This window comes from Haliotis rubra, unplaced genomic scaffold (assembly GCF_003918875.1).
Source record: "Haliotis rubra isolate DU_JTF1 unplaced genomic scaffold, ASM391887v1 Scf466, whole genome shotgun sequence".
Taxonomy (NCBI): domain Eukaryota; kingdom Metazoa; phylum Mollusca; class Gastropoda; order Lepetellida; family Haliotidae; genus Haliotis; species Haliotis rubra.
In genome coordinates this window covers 684,853-702,626 of record NW_025767153.1, presented here as the reverse complement: position 1 = coordinate 702,626, position 17,774 = coordinate 684,853, and the positions used below count along the sequence as shown (strand labels likewise).

Here is a 17,774-nt window from a genome sequence, read left to right as displayed (position 1 = left end):
ACCTGATGTGTTATCTAAACACTTTCCGTGCCCTGCAGAAAAACCACAAGGGCTATCAAGTGGGTGGAAAGCCTAGGTCAGAACACCTGATGTGTTATCTAAATACTTTACCTGCAGAAAAACATGGGCTATCAAGTATTGGTGCAGGATACAATTCAAATCACTTGACGACTCTGGCTGGACCACGTGGGTTACTGATATTAAATATGCTCAGCTTAACCCCCTGGATGCCGAGATTTTTTCATGAGATTTGAAAAGTAAAAGCATGAGATTTGAAAAGGAAACGTTGTGCGAGAATTGCACTGGCGTGGTCCTGGACCTGCAAGTGGCTATAAAATAGAAAAGAAATGTAGAATATTAAATTTCCTATCATTTGGTATAAATCTAAATGCAAATACTTTGAAATATCGACACTGCTAAATGTGGTCCGAAATATTGTTATGCCTTAAAAAACAGTAAATTTCTCCTCTTTTTATCGTGCACCGATATTGTATTTTAATTTGGCATCTTTACGGAAGGTGTGAGCGAACAAAATACTGCCTGATATCTGAATATATATGAAACAGGTTGTGAGCTTACGTATAACGTTATATTCTCAATCTTAAAACTGACTTGCAATAAATGTCGAAAATGGATTTTCCTCTATGACGTAAAACGACGACAGAGAGGTCTGCGACGTATAAAGATAAGGGGGCATAACTCCGCTATGCTTATCACAAGCTCCTCGTAACTCACTTGTAGAGATTTTGTTGTGGATACGGACACTATATTATCGTTATGTTTTCATCACGGTGAACCAAACTATTCCAATACAAAGATCCCTAATGTGACTGGATATGTTTTGGTAGATTCACTATTTATAAGAAAAGATGACGACATATTACATGAGGAAGCACGTATTAGCGATTTGAATGGCCCTTTCCGATACATGAGTTAGTTCTTAGATTTCCATATTGTCTTGTTTGTGTAGATGTATTTTGACTAATTTTACATCATTATTAACTGAGTACTAGCCATATCTTCAAATGTAATAATATTACTGAAAAGATTACAACAGTTTAGTTGATGTCATATCTTGTTTTATATATTTTGCGACGTCAGAAAAAGACGACATTGGTATGCTAATTAGTATATATGTCACCTAATTTCCATTAATTGTATAAAAGGTCTCGGCTTCTGTGTCCGGATTTAACAATCTTTAGACAAAACATAAAATTAATGATTTTACCATTTAAATAGTGTCCTGGATATATCAACAATTAGACGGTTTGACTGTGTATCTTATTGTCAGCAACACGCGTGCCTGTTTGGCATCAATTTAACGTAAATGAAAAAAATAATTTTAGGATAAGAATTGTCTTTGTTTATGTTTATATAGCTATTTCTCTTCATAAGACATACAATGAAAGATGCAACTATTAGAATATGGATGTAAGGTTCGTCCAAATTAAAATAGTATCATACGGCATGGTTTATATATTTTTAAACAATATTCGTATAAATACAGTAAGAGTGTGATATTCTGTCATCACAATAATTTTAATCAAATATGAATAGATTATATTATCGAAAACAATGATAGTGAACCATAAAACGTATCTGACAAACGCGCACCTGGCCAATCAATACACCTCAGTGTTTTGACTATAAAAAGACATAAACAAATTCAATGAGCAAGACAATTCCTTTAAATATGTGTGCATATTCATAAAATGTATGACCCGTGAAGGTCTCGGGTTAGAATTGGTCTTCAGTTACCCATGCTTGTCGTAAGAGGCGACTAACGGGATTGGGTGGTCAGGCTCGCTGACTTGGCTGACACATGTCATCGGTTCCCAATTGGTTCCTCGATTATTTACAGACCGCCGCCATATAGCTGGAATATTGCTGAGTGCGGCGTAAAACTAAACTCACTCACTCACTCATAAAATGTATAGATCACTTTCATTAATATTATCAGTTTTATTTATAAGGTTGAATTAAATCGCTGTTCATGAACCTGTTCATATGAAACTGCAATACTAGTCCCAATGTGTTGAATACTGTACATCATAGGAACTGAAGTACATGTTGCAGTTACGGCCACGTTTGAACTTCTAACACTTGTGTAAAGGAGTAAATATGGTGTACTACACTAAATGAGTCAAATGTGTCAAAATCTTTCGAAGAATAAAAACGTTTATCATCCAAAACTGTGTTCCACAGGAGATATCGCTTGTGTGAGATCAAACGATATCTCCTAGGAGATATCGTTTTGACAGTAGATTTTGTACAATGCCCTGACAATGCTATGACGTCATGTACTTGATGACATCACAATGCTATGACATCTCTGCACTGCAAGTCTAATGGCAGTACCATGTTCAGAGATGTACATTTTTCATTGAAAATTAATGAAGAGTGATTTTGGATGATAAATAGAATCTCACCCTCGTGTCTTCTGATATCAAATATATCAACACTCGTTGATAAAGTAAAAATATCCTCGGCAAGCCTCGGATATTTGTAACTTTATCAACTCGTGTTGATATAATTGATATCAGAAGACACTTGGGTGAGATTCTCTATATACCCTATAACCACGTATGATATGATATTGAACAAGGCTGAATTTAGATACTGAAATTAGTTTCATGAAAAACATATCTGAACGATACGCATAATATACATCATAATTCTGAAAGTGTAATCGGAAGGATAGGGCGATTGTGTTAACTCTTGTTCAACCGACCTTCACCTCAAAGAAATTGCCCAACAACAATGTTGACGTATGACATCACTACCGATGACCGATTACGAAATGGCGGCTTCGCTGACAAGTGTACACAGGATTTAGCGGGGACCCTTCGCTTGATTCGGGATCGTTTGTACATAAATATGAGATGTAAGAAATCAGAATGATTCTGACTATCTGTGTATTGTTATATGTTTACATCGTTTTCATTGTAAGTAAGAGAAGAAGCCAGACATGGTGATAATTACCGTTGTCGTTCTGCATGATTTTCCATCAGTCATGGCGTCACACTGCACGGAAACGTTGACAGTTTCTTATGAATTATCAAATCTTTGCATTGTATCTATCTTTAATTTCCCATTTCTTTCTACAATACTAGCAAGTTCGTCTTATAAGCTCTACTATGGAATTTTAAACAATAGACTTTCCGAACATGCGGAAAACTGTGATATACTAGGTGGTGAGCAGAGGAAGATCAACCATAGAACATGTATCAGCTGTGACGCCAATTATAGAGACCCTGGGGCCGGATTCACTGAACTTCTTGGAATTTTCTTAAGCCTTAAGAATTCTTAAGTCTGGAAAGAATTCTTAGTTTCCATAGCAACCTATATAAAACTAAGAGTTTTGCTTAAGCAATATGCATCAAACTTCTTAGTGCTTAAGATTTTTTCTTAACTTAAGAATCATCCATAGGTTACTTAAGCACTAAGAATTTTCTAAAGTAAACAAAGATGGCCGCCCATGCAATCATCGACAGAACCAACATTTTAGAAAAATACACAGAAACAGAGTTGACACGAAGATTTAGATTATCAAAAGATGGTATACAATTTGTAGTAAGTCTCATTTCCAATGAAATTTCACCTCTCACTCAAAGAAGTCATCCTTTATCAGCTACTGACAAAGTTCTACTGACGCTGCGTTACTTTGCCACGGGCAAAATGCAGCTGTGTAATGCGGACCACATTGGTGTTTCACAGTCTTCAGTGAGTAGGGCCATTAACCAAACAATAACTGCACTGTCTGCCCCTGCCATTGTTCGACAGTTCGTTTCGCTTCCTACCAGTCCGACTGAAATCCGACGAAACCAACTTGGTTTCTATGGCATCGGTAATTTTCCCGGAGTGGTTGGCGTTATAGATGGCACCCACATTCAGATTATTGCACCATCCCAGCACGAACCTGCTTATGTGAACAGAAAGCAGTACCACAGCATCAATACTCAGGTTGTCTTTGACCACAGTTCACACATCATTGACATTGTTGCGAAATGGCCCGGGTCCACTCATGACTCGCGCATACTGACCGAGAGCGGCGTTTGTGCTTTGTTCTCTCGCCACCTGATGCCTGCCCGCTGCCACTTGCTTGGAGACAGTGGATATCCATGTAGAGACTGGCTCCTCACTCCTTATCTTCAGCCAAATCCCGGCTCTCAGACAGCATACAACAGGTAAATCGAATCTTGCAAACGACATGACTTTTGGTTAGTCAATTAGAGTTATGCCCCCTGTCAAATATGACTATAAAAGTGTAACTGGGTTGAATTAAAAATTGATGTTTTTCTTTCCTGGAACAATCTACAATCCTAGAATACATCAAAAACTTTCTGACAAATACGTAATGAAATGACAGTAAACATAAAAGAATGCTTTAGGGCTGAATCGATTATTTATCTACATCTATGTCATGTTATTTATTTACTTGCCAGTTAAAAATTGCAAAATATGCTATTGCAGATTTTAAAATAATCTTCATAACATTTGATTTTTGACAGAGCTCATAAGAGGACACGCAGCATAGTGGAGAGGGAATAGGGCAACTCAAGCGCTTTCATGTGTTGCATGGAGAAGTTAGATTAACCCCAGAAAAACATGCAAGGTAAATGCCAGTATTAAATAATAAATGTGGAAGAGTTATTCATCTGTGTAAAACCAATGTTATTTGTAATTAAACTGTGCTTTATTACTTAACTGTTAATTATATATGCAATACTAACAGGTTTAATGCAATATAAGATGAGAATAATCTGCTAAAAAAGTAAATTCATAAACATGTTCACAAGTAGAAAATAATCTTATATAACATTTATATTTGATGTATGTTTATGATTCTTAAAATGTATTTGAAGCATGTCTTGTATGTGTGTGTGCTTCCATGCATGTGTATGTTTCTTAAGTGTTAATATATATGTTTTTAAACACTCCATTTATATCTTCTTAAAATCATCCATTAAAATGGATTGAAATTATTCAAACAAAAACATCTGACGCCAAATAAAGATTCTTCTTATATGTAAGAACTGTTTCCTAAAACTATGGTCCATTTTGATGTCGGTTTACATTGTTCATCAGCAGAAATTAACTCATAGAAATGACAACAGATAAAGCATGTTCAGAATGATGGTCTTCCAGCGAAACATATACAAATATATTAGAAGTAATATACAGAAATGAGAAACAAGATATCTTACCGGTATGTGGACCCATACAACACTACTGACAAAATAATAACAAGATAACAATTTTAAATGAAAAGAACTTTTATTTACATATAATTACTTTTCACAACAGGTCATCACATGTTATGCAGTTTTGCACAACATATGCAAGTTGAGAAACATCCCCTTGCCTGATGGTGAATCGATTGACCCAGATGACGGCGACCAACCACAGATTGTGCCACAGTTGTCTGGACATAACCTGATTTACAGGGATCACTTTGCCAACACTCACTTCTAGGGTAAGGCAAATTATTGGATATTTTCATCAACATGACAGTAAAAGATTTAGTACCAAATTAATTTAACTTTAATATAAACATCATTTAAAACTCACAAAGAATGTAATAGATATTTTCATTCTGTGGTTGCTATATGTCCAGATTCATCCAAAGACTTTAACATTAAATAAAATTGATGAGGTAATCTACAACTTGGAAGAGTTAAAAGTCTACACAAATATTAACCTGACCTTGACATATAAGTAAGTTGAAGAGGGAATCTGCCACATTCACCAAGAAAGGGTAAAGGGGAGTCAGGCCCAAAATACAAACATCATTAGATTTCAGTTACTGAGCATATTTTAAGTTGATCCTCTGCTCTGCATGATAGAGGGAATTTCCAACATTATATACAGTAATTGTGTTTGAATCTTTTAAAATATTAACAACAGACATATCATTATATATGTCAATAAGGTATTTGTTTCTAATATCAACATATAGTGCACATTCCAGCAAAATATGATATATGTCCTCAATAATATTGACATTATTCTTTTACTGTGGCTACACAGCCTTAGATGTCTATCAGCATTAGCGTATCTTCCTGTTTCTATGGCAATTTTAAAATTTGAGCATCTAAATCTGGAATAGCATTCCTTACATGTAAAGGTAAATCACAACATAAGTACTTTTCAACATTCAAAAATATTTGTGGGCTTTGTAGAGATAACATTTAGGTGAAGATTCCACAGAGGAGTACCATGACTCCTGTAAATTATCACATAACCTCTGTTTGAACATAGATATGAAAGCCTTTGAATCTGCAACATTGTGGCTAAGCCAAGCATAACCCAATCCCAAACCAAATTGAAACAGTACCGTGATATGTTTAACCTTACTAGCGCATGTACTTCTCCCACACTCATCGAGTGCCTTAAGCATCATGTGGATACCTACATTAGGCTTGAACCATGTTTAATGAAGTAGATTTGTTGACTTTAAGAAAAAATTTGCAAGAACCATATTGTTACAAGTATTTTGGCCAGCTTTTAAGAAATATGTACATTTTAAGAAGCATGAGTAGTCTTCTACTCTTCCATAAATTTCTTTAGTTTGTGTTCCATCATTTTCTTTTTTTTGAGTTCAAGAACCTCAATTTCTAATTTCATCTTCTTATGATACAGTTCATCACATTCAAGGCATGGTTCAAGATTGATCTCCTTGCTGGTGGAGCACATCTTCCACTACTTGCTGCTGCAGGGACTGTGTGTAATGGCCTTGACAGTGGGAACTGCTGCATCACTCGGATTGCTTGGAGTAACCGCCACATCTGCCACATCTGCCACACTGGTGACCATTTCCAGGCACCCTCCCACTGCTGTTAGAGCCTGATGTCTAAAAATGACATGGCATCACTGAAATGTAAATAAACTATAATCAGTTTTACTTGTTATCATGTATTCAATTATAAATATCAAACATTAAAGGCAGTAAAGGGATAAATGTTGGAAAGAGAGCTTTATAATCTTCTTGATATGTGATTTTTACATTTTGGATTTCATCAATAGTTTATTTTGGAAATAAAATTTGTTATCAATATTTGGAATGTAATGCAACCAATTTTATTGAAGGAATTATCTAATGACATACAGTAAAGCTGAATGTTTTGACAAACCTTGACTGAGTAGACTCATTTATCTGCAGTAGAGTTGAGTCCATTGAATCTGGTATTCCTGATATGGACACATTGTCCTTCCCAAGTATGTCCCACACCTACTTCTGCTGTTTCAGTTAAAAGTGGACAAGGTGACGGCCCACCACCTGCAATGTATAGATAATTTCATAATTACCCATGGGTTGAAACATAATCAGACGTATTCATATTTTTTCATGACGGTCTATTCAACTTATTTTGTCAGGGGGGATTTTTTGGGGTGAATATATTTTGTTCAATGCAAGACCCTGTAAACAGCCTAATTTGCACACTGACCAATGTCATTTATCACTTGCACTTCTTTGGTAAGCTCTAAATAATGTCACATACTAGTAAGTAATAATATGATCTGACATTGCCTATATAATCTATACTCATACATCATTCTCTCATTATTATTATTACCATTGTGGCAGACACCAGTTCTGAATAGTTTGTTGTGAATAGTATATATTGTAAATAATATATTATGATACATATGTATCACTGATTGCCATCTGTATCATTGGTGCCACAAAGTGATAATTAATTATTGTATTGAGAACATGTAATGTACTTTATAACAATGATCCATGTTCATTGTACATTTGTATACCTCGTGTATAGTACCCATAAATAGAGTTATCGCCCTTGATGAATTCTTTATGTAATCAAGACAATGATGTTATGCCTCATTAACAAATATATTTATATGCGAATGTGAATGTGTAATTGTAAGTTACTCGTATGTGAAAGATGCATCATGTTTTTATGATATTGCCTTATGTTATTGTTTTGTGTATTGCAGGGTGTCGTTACCTCTCTAACTGCAAATAAAACCTCTTACCCGTAGCCTGTGTTTGAATGTCATTCTTACCCATCACAACCCGGTTACACCATGACCATTTATTACTCAATTTATACTCCTTCAAAGTAATCACTTTTCATCACACACAGACTGTCCAAAATCAATAAGTATGGACCATAAATCTATATTTGAGCTCTTACCTGTAGATACAGCCCCTTTCTTATATGCTGCAATTTCAGACTTGGACTTCGACTGGGTATTATGCCACTTTTTCTCCACCTCGTCATTTGTTCTGACACATCCTGGGAAAAAATGAAAAAAACATTTCATGAAACAATTAAGGACACAAATATGAAATCAAATATTTTCATTTACATTAAATTCACATTTTAAAATTTATTATGTAATGGTACTGACAACCCAATTATGATATTAACAAAGGTTCAGTCTGAAGGTATGATAAGGGACCACTTGGCCCACTAATATTAGTCACATTTCACAATATTAGTGCTATTTTCAACATACTATTGTTAATATTAACATGAAAACAGATAAACGTTGACTCTGTGTATGCCTCTGGTTGGAATTGAACCAACTCCACATAATGCACTGCCATTCAAAAGCTTTAAAGGAGTCAAAATAATGAACAATAAATCATAGGGGTCAGTGTTTCATTAAATAAAATAATGGTACACATGAGAAATATTCTGCAAACACAACAAAACAAATGGGTCATTTCTTCATGAAAAGTACTGCAGTACAATAAAATGATAATGTGTGAGTCTTTCACACTGGGTAAAATAAAATGAAAATGTGTGAGTCTTTCACACTGGGTAAAATAAAATGAAAATGTGTGAGTCTTTCACACTTGGGTAAAATAAAATGATACATGTGTGCTTACTTCAAGACTTGGGTGAAATAGAATGTTTCATGTGATTCCTTCACATGAAAACCTGCGATAGAAATATCTTACCTGCCTTGATAAATACCTGAATATCAACCTATATTTCTGAGATAAATTTACAGAATTATCAACATGTCAAACCAACCCTAATTCACTGTTATCATTTTCATTGACAAAAAATCTACATTTGACTAGATACAAAAAAAAACTGGCCCAAATACATTACTATTTCAATGAACATACTAAGCATGTCGGTTGTAGTATACTTGTAAGCTGTTACAACAGAAGATGTGTAACATTTGATTTCAGTATTTGTTACTTCAAATGATTATAATCAGTTGATATGCACAAACAATATGATGTTTGAATGCATAAATCCAATATCACTTGTCAAAGTTTTGATGGTAAGAGTTCCGCCCGTAACCCCGCTTGAAATGTATTCTATTTATTAGGATTATTTCAAGGGTTTAGGGTAATGTTTGGGGTTGGATTTTAGGGTTTTAGGTTAGGTATAGCCTGTTTATAAAAAACATAGGCGGATATCCTCAGGCAAATAATGATTGGAAATAAATACGGGGGTTACGGGCGGAAATCCTTCCGTTTTGAGATGGGTGATCGAAAATAGCACATATGAACCATCTCGCTTTTAAACTTGCACTTACTTCAACGTTTAAATTCTTTACAAATCAATAAAAAATACATTAATTATTGTAGGAGGCAAATACGTTACAGTTACATATACAAGGTGATAACATTTTAAAGTGCACTTAAAATTTACGATCGTCACTTACCTGTGAAGGTGGCATTGATCTGCATAGTAATATGTGTCCAAATTTCCTTCTTTCGCGCAGATGTCACGCCCGGTCCAAACTTGCCGAGTAACACAGCCTTGTTTACCTCAACAAGGCGAGTTAAGTACAACGTCTGTTCGGCCGTCCAGTTGGGTTTTCTGACACTTTTCTTCTCCATTCTGATTGTTGTCGTCTGCGTAAGTTTTTTTCTATCTCCACGCGAGGAGAGTTCAACTATGCTATTAATAGATACGGGGATTTCCAATACGTCATCTAAGAATATTCTTAGCATAAATTTGTATCCCATAATCCCATGTGTTTCTCACTAAGAAAATTCTAAGAATTTTAAAATATCTCAGCTAAGATTTATGTGGATTGCTACTTAAGATAAATTCTCAGCTAAGAATTCTTAAGGAAACTTAAGCATAAATCTAAGAAAATTCTAAGAAGTTTAGTGAATCCGGCCCCAGGAAAAGTATAGGCAAACTGACGTTCGTAGTTCTCATGGATTTTAGAAAAGCTATTGTATAGATAGAGGTATTTTGTGGAAAAAGTTGCAGAATATTGAATTGAAGGGGAAATGTTTAATCGCTTCATTTTTTATCGCTTTACCATAACGTAAAGTCATGTGTGCAGATAAACTGGTCAAGTACGACGTGGTTTCGGGTCAGCAGTCAAGGATGTCTGCTCTCACCAATACTATTTAACCTGTACATCAACGTTCTAATATTCATCCTCAACGCCTTTGACATCGGCATACCAGTTGACGACTGGAGCATAAGCGTCCAAGCCTGCGCCAATGATATCATTCTGCTTGCCGAGACTGAAGCTGACTTGAAGTGAGTGAGTTAATATTTAACGTCACATCGGCAATATTTCAGCCATATCGTGACGTGAACATGTTTGACATTGAAATGGAATATGTAATATATATTATAAAAAAATGTCGTCAAATGAAAGTAAAACAACTAGTATATTACAATTACAATTAAAAATATAGCTGCGAGCAGCGATGTAGGGCTCCTTGGCTTTACTTCTTTGGAGCCTTTTGCATCTCTCACATATCTCATGAATGTAGTAATGGTATTAGTTAATATGAATCATATCACTGCTAGTCGAATGCTCTTCGACTGGAAGTACTGGGGGGTCATTAAGTTTCGATAAACTCATCAAAAAACCTATTTTCGTAGATTAAATAATATCACTTAGGTACAATGAATATCAAAACAGAAGAACCCTTTGTTCAAACAGTCAGAGAAACAGAAAATTTTGTGGCCTGAACTAAATAATTTGAAAGGTTCACTGTGACTGACATTATGTGAATTTAAATGTACGTCACATGTAGCTGACAAGTCGTGATTCACATTTAACGGTCAGTAAACACAACTCATGTGCCATTTTACGGAAAGAATGACATTTTCATGCTCTTTATTATGGTGCATTGCCTACTGATAGAGATACCTGGCGAGTTTAGTGCGGATTTTTTCTGCACTGTTGGTAGACACCATTTCCATCTAAATATCAACAGCAACCAAAAAGACATGTCGACACGAAGCACTCGTGCTCTGTATTTCGGTAGCGTTTATCAATATCCATAACACTGTTCCTCTCACGCTGGCACAAGTGAACATGTGGTTTTACAGCAACTAACGTACTCCAGTAGGGGTATTCTCGGGACGTGGACATCCTAAGTCGTGTAAAAGCAAAGTCTAGAAAAATGTGTCCACTTTGGGTTACTAAGCTAATTAACGCCAGACAATAGACAGAGTTTGTGATTGCAAGACTTCAGGCAATACTAGACTGCGTAATTATAAGGAAACGAAACAAGGGTTTATTTACAGTTTTAATAAAATTATAATACACTGTGTCGGCAATGACGCAAATGTTCCCACGGTTATTAAACATCGACAAATCTCAGTTTCATTTGGATCAGCGGGGTGGTTGTGTGAGGATGTCGTTACCTGTAGATACAGTTGATTTACAACACTTGATGCCACGAACACCAGTCATTTCTTTCTTCTCTTCAGGATTCTGTATGTGTGTCAATTCACGCAGAAATATCTTCCGCCTCGAAATGTCAGAAGTAATTTGTAATCTAACTGTAGCAACAATTTCCTGACAGTGATTATTACTCACCTAGCGTGTACACTTATCGGAGTGAACACATTTTATGAAATCAGTCAACACTGCAAGCGATTTCTGAGTGAACTCACTCACCTATCATAGTCACATGCTAACCACGCTTACCAGAGTGAACTACCAGAGTGAACAGACTCACGAAACCTTCACAATTCCGGTAACAGTTAGGATTTTAACACTTCCTGACCAGTTAATCCCTTACTTAAAAACAGACGACATCAAAGGAAAACCGTCTGTCCACGTCCTGAGAAGACAGACAAATATTTTACTTAAGTCTCACCTCATCTAAAAGTACAGATATATACAGACATATACATAAAATGAGCCACAATTAAGGGGTTATGAGAGACTATTACATAGAAGTGGCATATATGATAAAAGGTACACTATGGATTTAGCCGCATAAAATAAGTTTTCTTCTTTGAAGAACGCAGGTTTTGGCTGTAAAATAAACATGTTCTTTAAATAGTAAAATCATTTCTTCATTATAACATAAATCTAGGAAGTTGGGATAGCTGAACCACATATGGCCATATAAACTTTCACGTAGATCATCGTACAGCGGACATGCCAACAGTACATGACGTTCGACTTAAATCTTATCACTACATTGAAAACACACTCTTTCATTTACATGCATATTTGAATATCTGCCTGTTTCCAACTTTAGAGGTGCAGAACCGGATCTAAACTTGGAAAGGGCAGATCGATAGGAGCGCGGCATTTGCACACTTACATAGCTTTCGCAACCATACACACTTCTCTCGTCTCCCATATCTGCACGTGAACCACGCTTTGCAGTGGTAGTCTCTTTATAGGACATATCATGAGGGGAAATTAAGCCGACAAACAGTCGCCAAGGTATCCCATGCACATGTTGATATGTAGATATAGATGTAGATGTTATGACTGCATACTTACCTATTACTTTTCAAGTGCTATCCATGCTGACACGGTGAATAAACCTGCACAACTTGTCTGCGTTTGTGTGGAATCGATTACAAACAGCGCTTTTGAAGGAGCGGCTATAATCGTCCTCGCGCTTTTCTTCAGACTGTCGCATGTTTTGCACGGGTAATGTGCCGTGTGTCGTAAATGTGTGAGAAACTCTTTGAAACATTCGGCAATGTATCCCTGGGCCGTCGGTGATGTAAAGTACTGCCATATAGCTTGAATATTGCTGACTCCGGCGTAAAACTAAACTCACTCACTCACTCTCACGCTGATGCAAGTGAACTTGTAATTTCACAGCAATAAAGGTACTTTAGTAGTTTGTATTAGTATCCATTACACTGTTACACTCGGGCTGTTGCAAATGAATAGTGAATCGAGAGCAGGTATATATACTGGAAATACACCTGACAGCTCGATAAAGGTCACATATGAAGTTTTACATCCATGCAAGCTCCACAAGACAGAACTGATTGGCAAAAGCGCATTACTCTTCGGGAATTGCAAAGCCGGCGAGTATGCAGTGTTGAACGATTTTACTAGCGCTTCCTTCAGCTAGACCAGAGTTACCCCCCTTAGACCACAGCTACAACTTTTACCATGACCCGGAACGCTCATTCATTGACAATCTTTAAAAGCTGCCTAAAGACATACCCCTTACAAAAGACTGAATTTCAATGAAGATATAACACCTCTACTGCACTGTATTTTAATTTTGTGTAACGCTCTGGGTTTTTGGCACATAACACCTGTGCCATTCGTCGGAAAGAATCACATGTTTATGCTCTCATCATGAACAGAAAATGATCAGCAAACGTTTGAGATATATAATTTCTTTCGTTTGAGGAACGAATAAGATTGAAATTATTTTCTCCTTGCGTAGGAAAGTACTACTTGTTGATGTAAGAATGTCCGCTAGATGGCTCTGTTATGGGTTTATAAGGAAAGGCGGGAGTTCGAAGTGCATTCTCAGTTGCGGTGCGCTCGAGTCTAGTATTAACCTATCAGTTATAACATGGATCAAAACAAACCTATCTCTGACAAGCTAGACGAGATTTGGTTGAAGTTGGACCAATCTAAAGCAGAAATTGCTAAGTCTGTGGAAAATAGATTGGAGAGTTTTCGTGGCGAATTTCTAAAGACGTCTAAAGAACTCACGAAGTTGAAGGCTGCTAAGGACATAGTTTGGAAAAAAGAAGGTAATAAAATTCAACATAGTTTCAATTCTGAGACTTTGGATAACTTGGAGCAGATTAAGTTTGCTCTTGAATACAATAAGTTGGATTACGCCTCAGATCTGGTAGATACAGAAGTACTACGTATTCAGCAGCGTAATAAACTGATAAGGATTGCCGACACTTCTGATGGTGGATGGGAAACTGAAAAATTATGTTTCCCGAGATCTTGCATCTGACTCAGACGACGACAAGCGAATTTCAAGGGCTGAGAGTAAAGCTGTTCGGAAATTCAAGGCAAGGAATGCGCGTTTCACACGGAGTCCCTACAGCAGGCCTCGAGGTGGTCGTGCAGCTTCTGCTACTGTTACTTCTGCTGAATCTGTACCTAGCGTCAATCAGCCCTTTCGGAGGAGTTCTTCCAGCGGGGCATGTTTCTCGTGTGGAAGCTTTGAACACTGGCGACGTCATTGTCCCTTTACAAGCGGACAGCAGCAATCATCCACAGCGGGACGCACTTCAGGGAGTGGAGGACAATACTAGTGAGCACACCAAAGTTAAGTATGGTGTTTTTGATGAAGTAGGTCAGATCGCGCTGACTCATGATTATTTTGAATACGAGCAGGGCCATGCCGAAATCATAGTGAAGAATAGATTAAAGGACAGTGTACAATTTTGGAGAAATATAGGTTGCTCATACTTTGTGCTTGACATTCTAGAAAATGGTTACAAGATTCCCTTTTATTCTACTCCACCTGATATGGATTTAAACAACAATAAGTCAGCAATAATGCATAAAGATTTTGTAGCGGGGGGCTATAGCTGATTTGGTACGAAAAGGTTTGGTTGTTGAATGCTCTCAAAAACCTACAGTCGTAAACCCCCTCTCTGTTTCCGTTCAGTCTTCAGGTAAAAAGAGATTGATCCTGGATCTCTCGGTGGTGAATACACATATATGGAAGGAATCGGTCAAATATGAAGACTGGAGGACAGCTTTGTTATATATACAGAAAAATGATTGGATTGTTAAATTCGATATTCATTCTGCCTACCATCATTTAGATATACTTGAAGATCATACTCAGTTTTTTGGGATTTGCATGGAAGGAAGGCACGGTTAGAAAGTTTTATAAGTTTCTTGTACTACCTTTTGGGTTGTCCTCAGCACCATATGTATTTACAAAGGTAATTCGGCAGTTAGTAAAGCATTGGAGGAGTAAGGGTTATAACATCGTTACCTTCTTAGATGATGGCCTCCTTGCCTGTGACTCTAAATACAATACCGCAGATGTTGCGAATATTGTAAAGCAGGATATCATTTCTTCGGGCTTCGTGCCTAAGGTAGAAAAATCACTGTGGGAGCCGTGCCAATGTTTAGAATGGTTGGGGCTTATCATTGATACACGTTTAATGGCTTTGTCTATACCACAGAGGAAAGTGGACAAACTTATGCAGTGTGTTAAAGGATTGTTGTCGGTTAACGGGACTGTACCAGTTAGAAAAGTTGCTTCTGTAGTGGGGCAGATAATAAGCATGAGTATTGTGCTCGGATCTGTTGCTCAGCTTATGACGAGGTCGTTGTCCATGCAAACTGTTGATATTGTATCATGGAATGACAGTGTACTTCTCTCTGAACTAAGCATCCAACAGCTTCAGTTTTGGTTAAGCAACATAAGCAACTATACTGAGAAGTGTTTGATAGAGCAGAATACTGTTACACGGGTTGTATATAGTGATGCAAGTAATGTCGGGTATGGTGGATACTGTGTTCAATTTGGTGACGTTCAGTCACATGGTCAGTGGTCTCCTGATGAGGCTAAAGCGAGCTCTACCTATCGAGAGATAAAGGCTGTGTATATGGTTATGCAGAGTATTGTGTCCAAGTTGAAATCGCAGAGAGTCAAATGGTTTACCGACAACAAGAATGTTGACATTATTGTATCCAAAGGATCTATGAAAAAGCATTTGCAGAACATTGCTTTGAAGATATTCCACTTGTGTATTGAATGCCAGATTCACTTAGAAATGCAGTGGTTACCTCGCTCTGAGAACGAGAGAGCTGATTACCTCAGTAAAATCATAGACACAGACGGTTGGGGTATAGCTGACTATGTTTTTCAACACCTTAGTTCCATGTGGGGCCCATATGAGGTAGACCTGTTTGCTTCATATTATAACAACAAAGTCGCCAGGTTTTATTCAAGGTTTTGGAATCCGGGTTCACGAGGAGTCGATGCATTTACTATGAGCTGGACGGAAGGAAATAACTGGATAGTACCGCCAGTGTATTTAGTGGCCAGGGTGTTAAAACATTTGGCTAGAGGCCACTGTAAAGCCACATTGATAGTACCTCAATGGTATTCTGCAAACTTTTGGCCTTTATTGTGTCCCGGGGGTTCGTTCATTTCACAAGTGAAGGACATTGTGTATTTACCCACTTGTAAAGAGGCATATGTGCCGAGTAGACAAGGAAATGGTTTGTTTGGTATGAGCAATTTAAATTTCCAAATGTTGGCGCTTTGTGTTCAATATTGAATTTTGTGTTTACAGATGTATTTTTGCACACGTGTTTTCCGAGGAGATAGGGACGCTACCCCCGAGTGTGAGACAGCTAGCTGGAGATGTGCCGGTTCTTTTGTCTCATGCTAGAGCGTCGTCCACGTGCAAAAAAGTACGAGTATGGATTCCGTGCATGGAAAGAATGGGCGATTACTAACGGTATGCCAACCGTGTTACCGTTAAGTCCCTTGCATAGTGCTGTATATCTTTTATCCGTGATACAAAGATCAGAATCTTATTCGCCGGTGCAAAATGCCTTTTATAGCATTAGGCACTTTCATAATATTATTGGGCTATCGTCTCCTACTGATAATGCCCTAGTTGTTAATGTACTAGAAGCAGCCAAGCGAAAATTATCGAAACCCGTGAAGAAGGAGCCTATCACGTTAGAATTGCTTGAAAAGATGTTTGATGATAAAATGCGTGAGCCTAGTGTATATAATTTGAGAACTGTATCTATGTGTCTTCTTGCTTTTGCTGGTTTCTTACGTTCCTCTGAATTACTGAATGTGAAATATGACGATCTCATCTTCTATGATGCTTATATGACAGTTTTCATCGAGAGTTCAAAAACAGATGTGTATCGGGATGGAGCCTGGCTGGTTATTGGTAGAACCAATACAAAAATGTGTCCTGTAAAGTGCTTGGAAAGGTATTTGGAAATATCTTCATTTTGCAAAAACGCTGACTCTGATTCCTTTGTGTTTAGGAATATGTGCAAAACAAAAGAAAATTATTGTTTTAGATCAGATAACAAATCAATGTCATATACTCGGCTACGAGAAGTGTTTATTGAGGCCTTTAAACCATATGTGTCTGACATTAAATGCTATGGTTTGCACAGTTTGAGATCAGGTGGGGCGAGTGTTGCTGCAAATCGGGGAATTCCTGATAGGCTTTTCAAACGGCATGGACGGTGGAGGAGCGAAGGGGCTAAAGATGGCTATGTAAAGGACAGTGTAGAAAACAGATTGAAAGTGTCTCTTTCTTTGGGTCTTTAAACCCCCGTTCTTTTGGTCTCAAGAGTGCACCGCACATGACATACCATATAACTGTTGTGTTGTTTGTAGTACTGAGTGGAGAGTAGGAGAAATATAATTTCTTTCGTTTGAGGAACGAATAAGATTGAAATTATTTTCTCCTTGCGTAGGAAAGTACTACTTGTTGATGTAAGAATGTCCGCTAGATGGCTCTGTTATGGGTTTATAAGGAAAGGCGGGAGTTCGAAGTGCATTCTCAGTTGCGGTGCGCTCGAGTCTAGTATTAACCTGTGGTCGGTTTATGGTATGTTTTTTA

The 17,774-nt window shown here is 37.2% G+C and overlaps 1 protein-coding gene across 1 annotated transcript; it reads left to right on the top strand.

Moving 5' to 3' along the window:
• Window positions 1-3,331: 3,331 nt before the first annotated feature.
• Window positions 3,332-4,551, top strand: LOC124290452 (putative nuclease HARBI1). The gene is made up of 2 exons (XM_046727157.1): window positions 3,332-4,187; window positions 4,512-4,551. Exons 1-2 carry the CDS (start codon window positions 3,469-3,471, stop codon window positions 4,549-4,551), a joined length of 759 nt encoding a protein of 252 aa, XP_046583113.1. The 5' UTR covers window positions 3,332-3,468.
• Window positions 4,552-17,774: the final 13,223 nt, after the last annotated feature.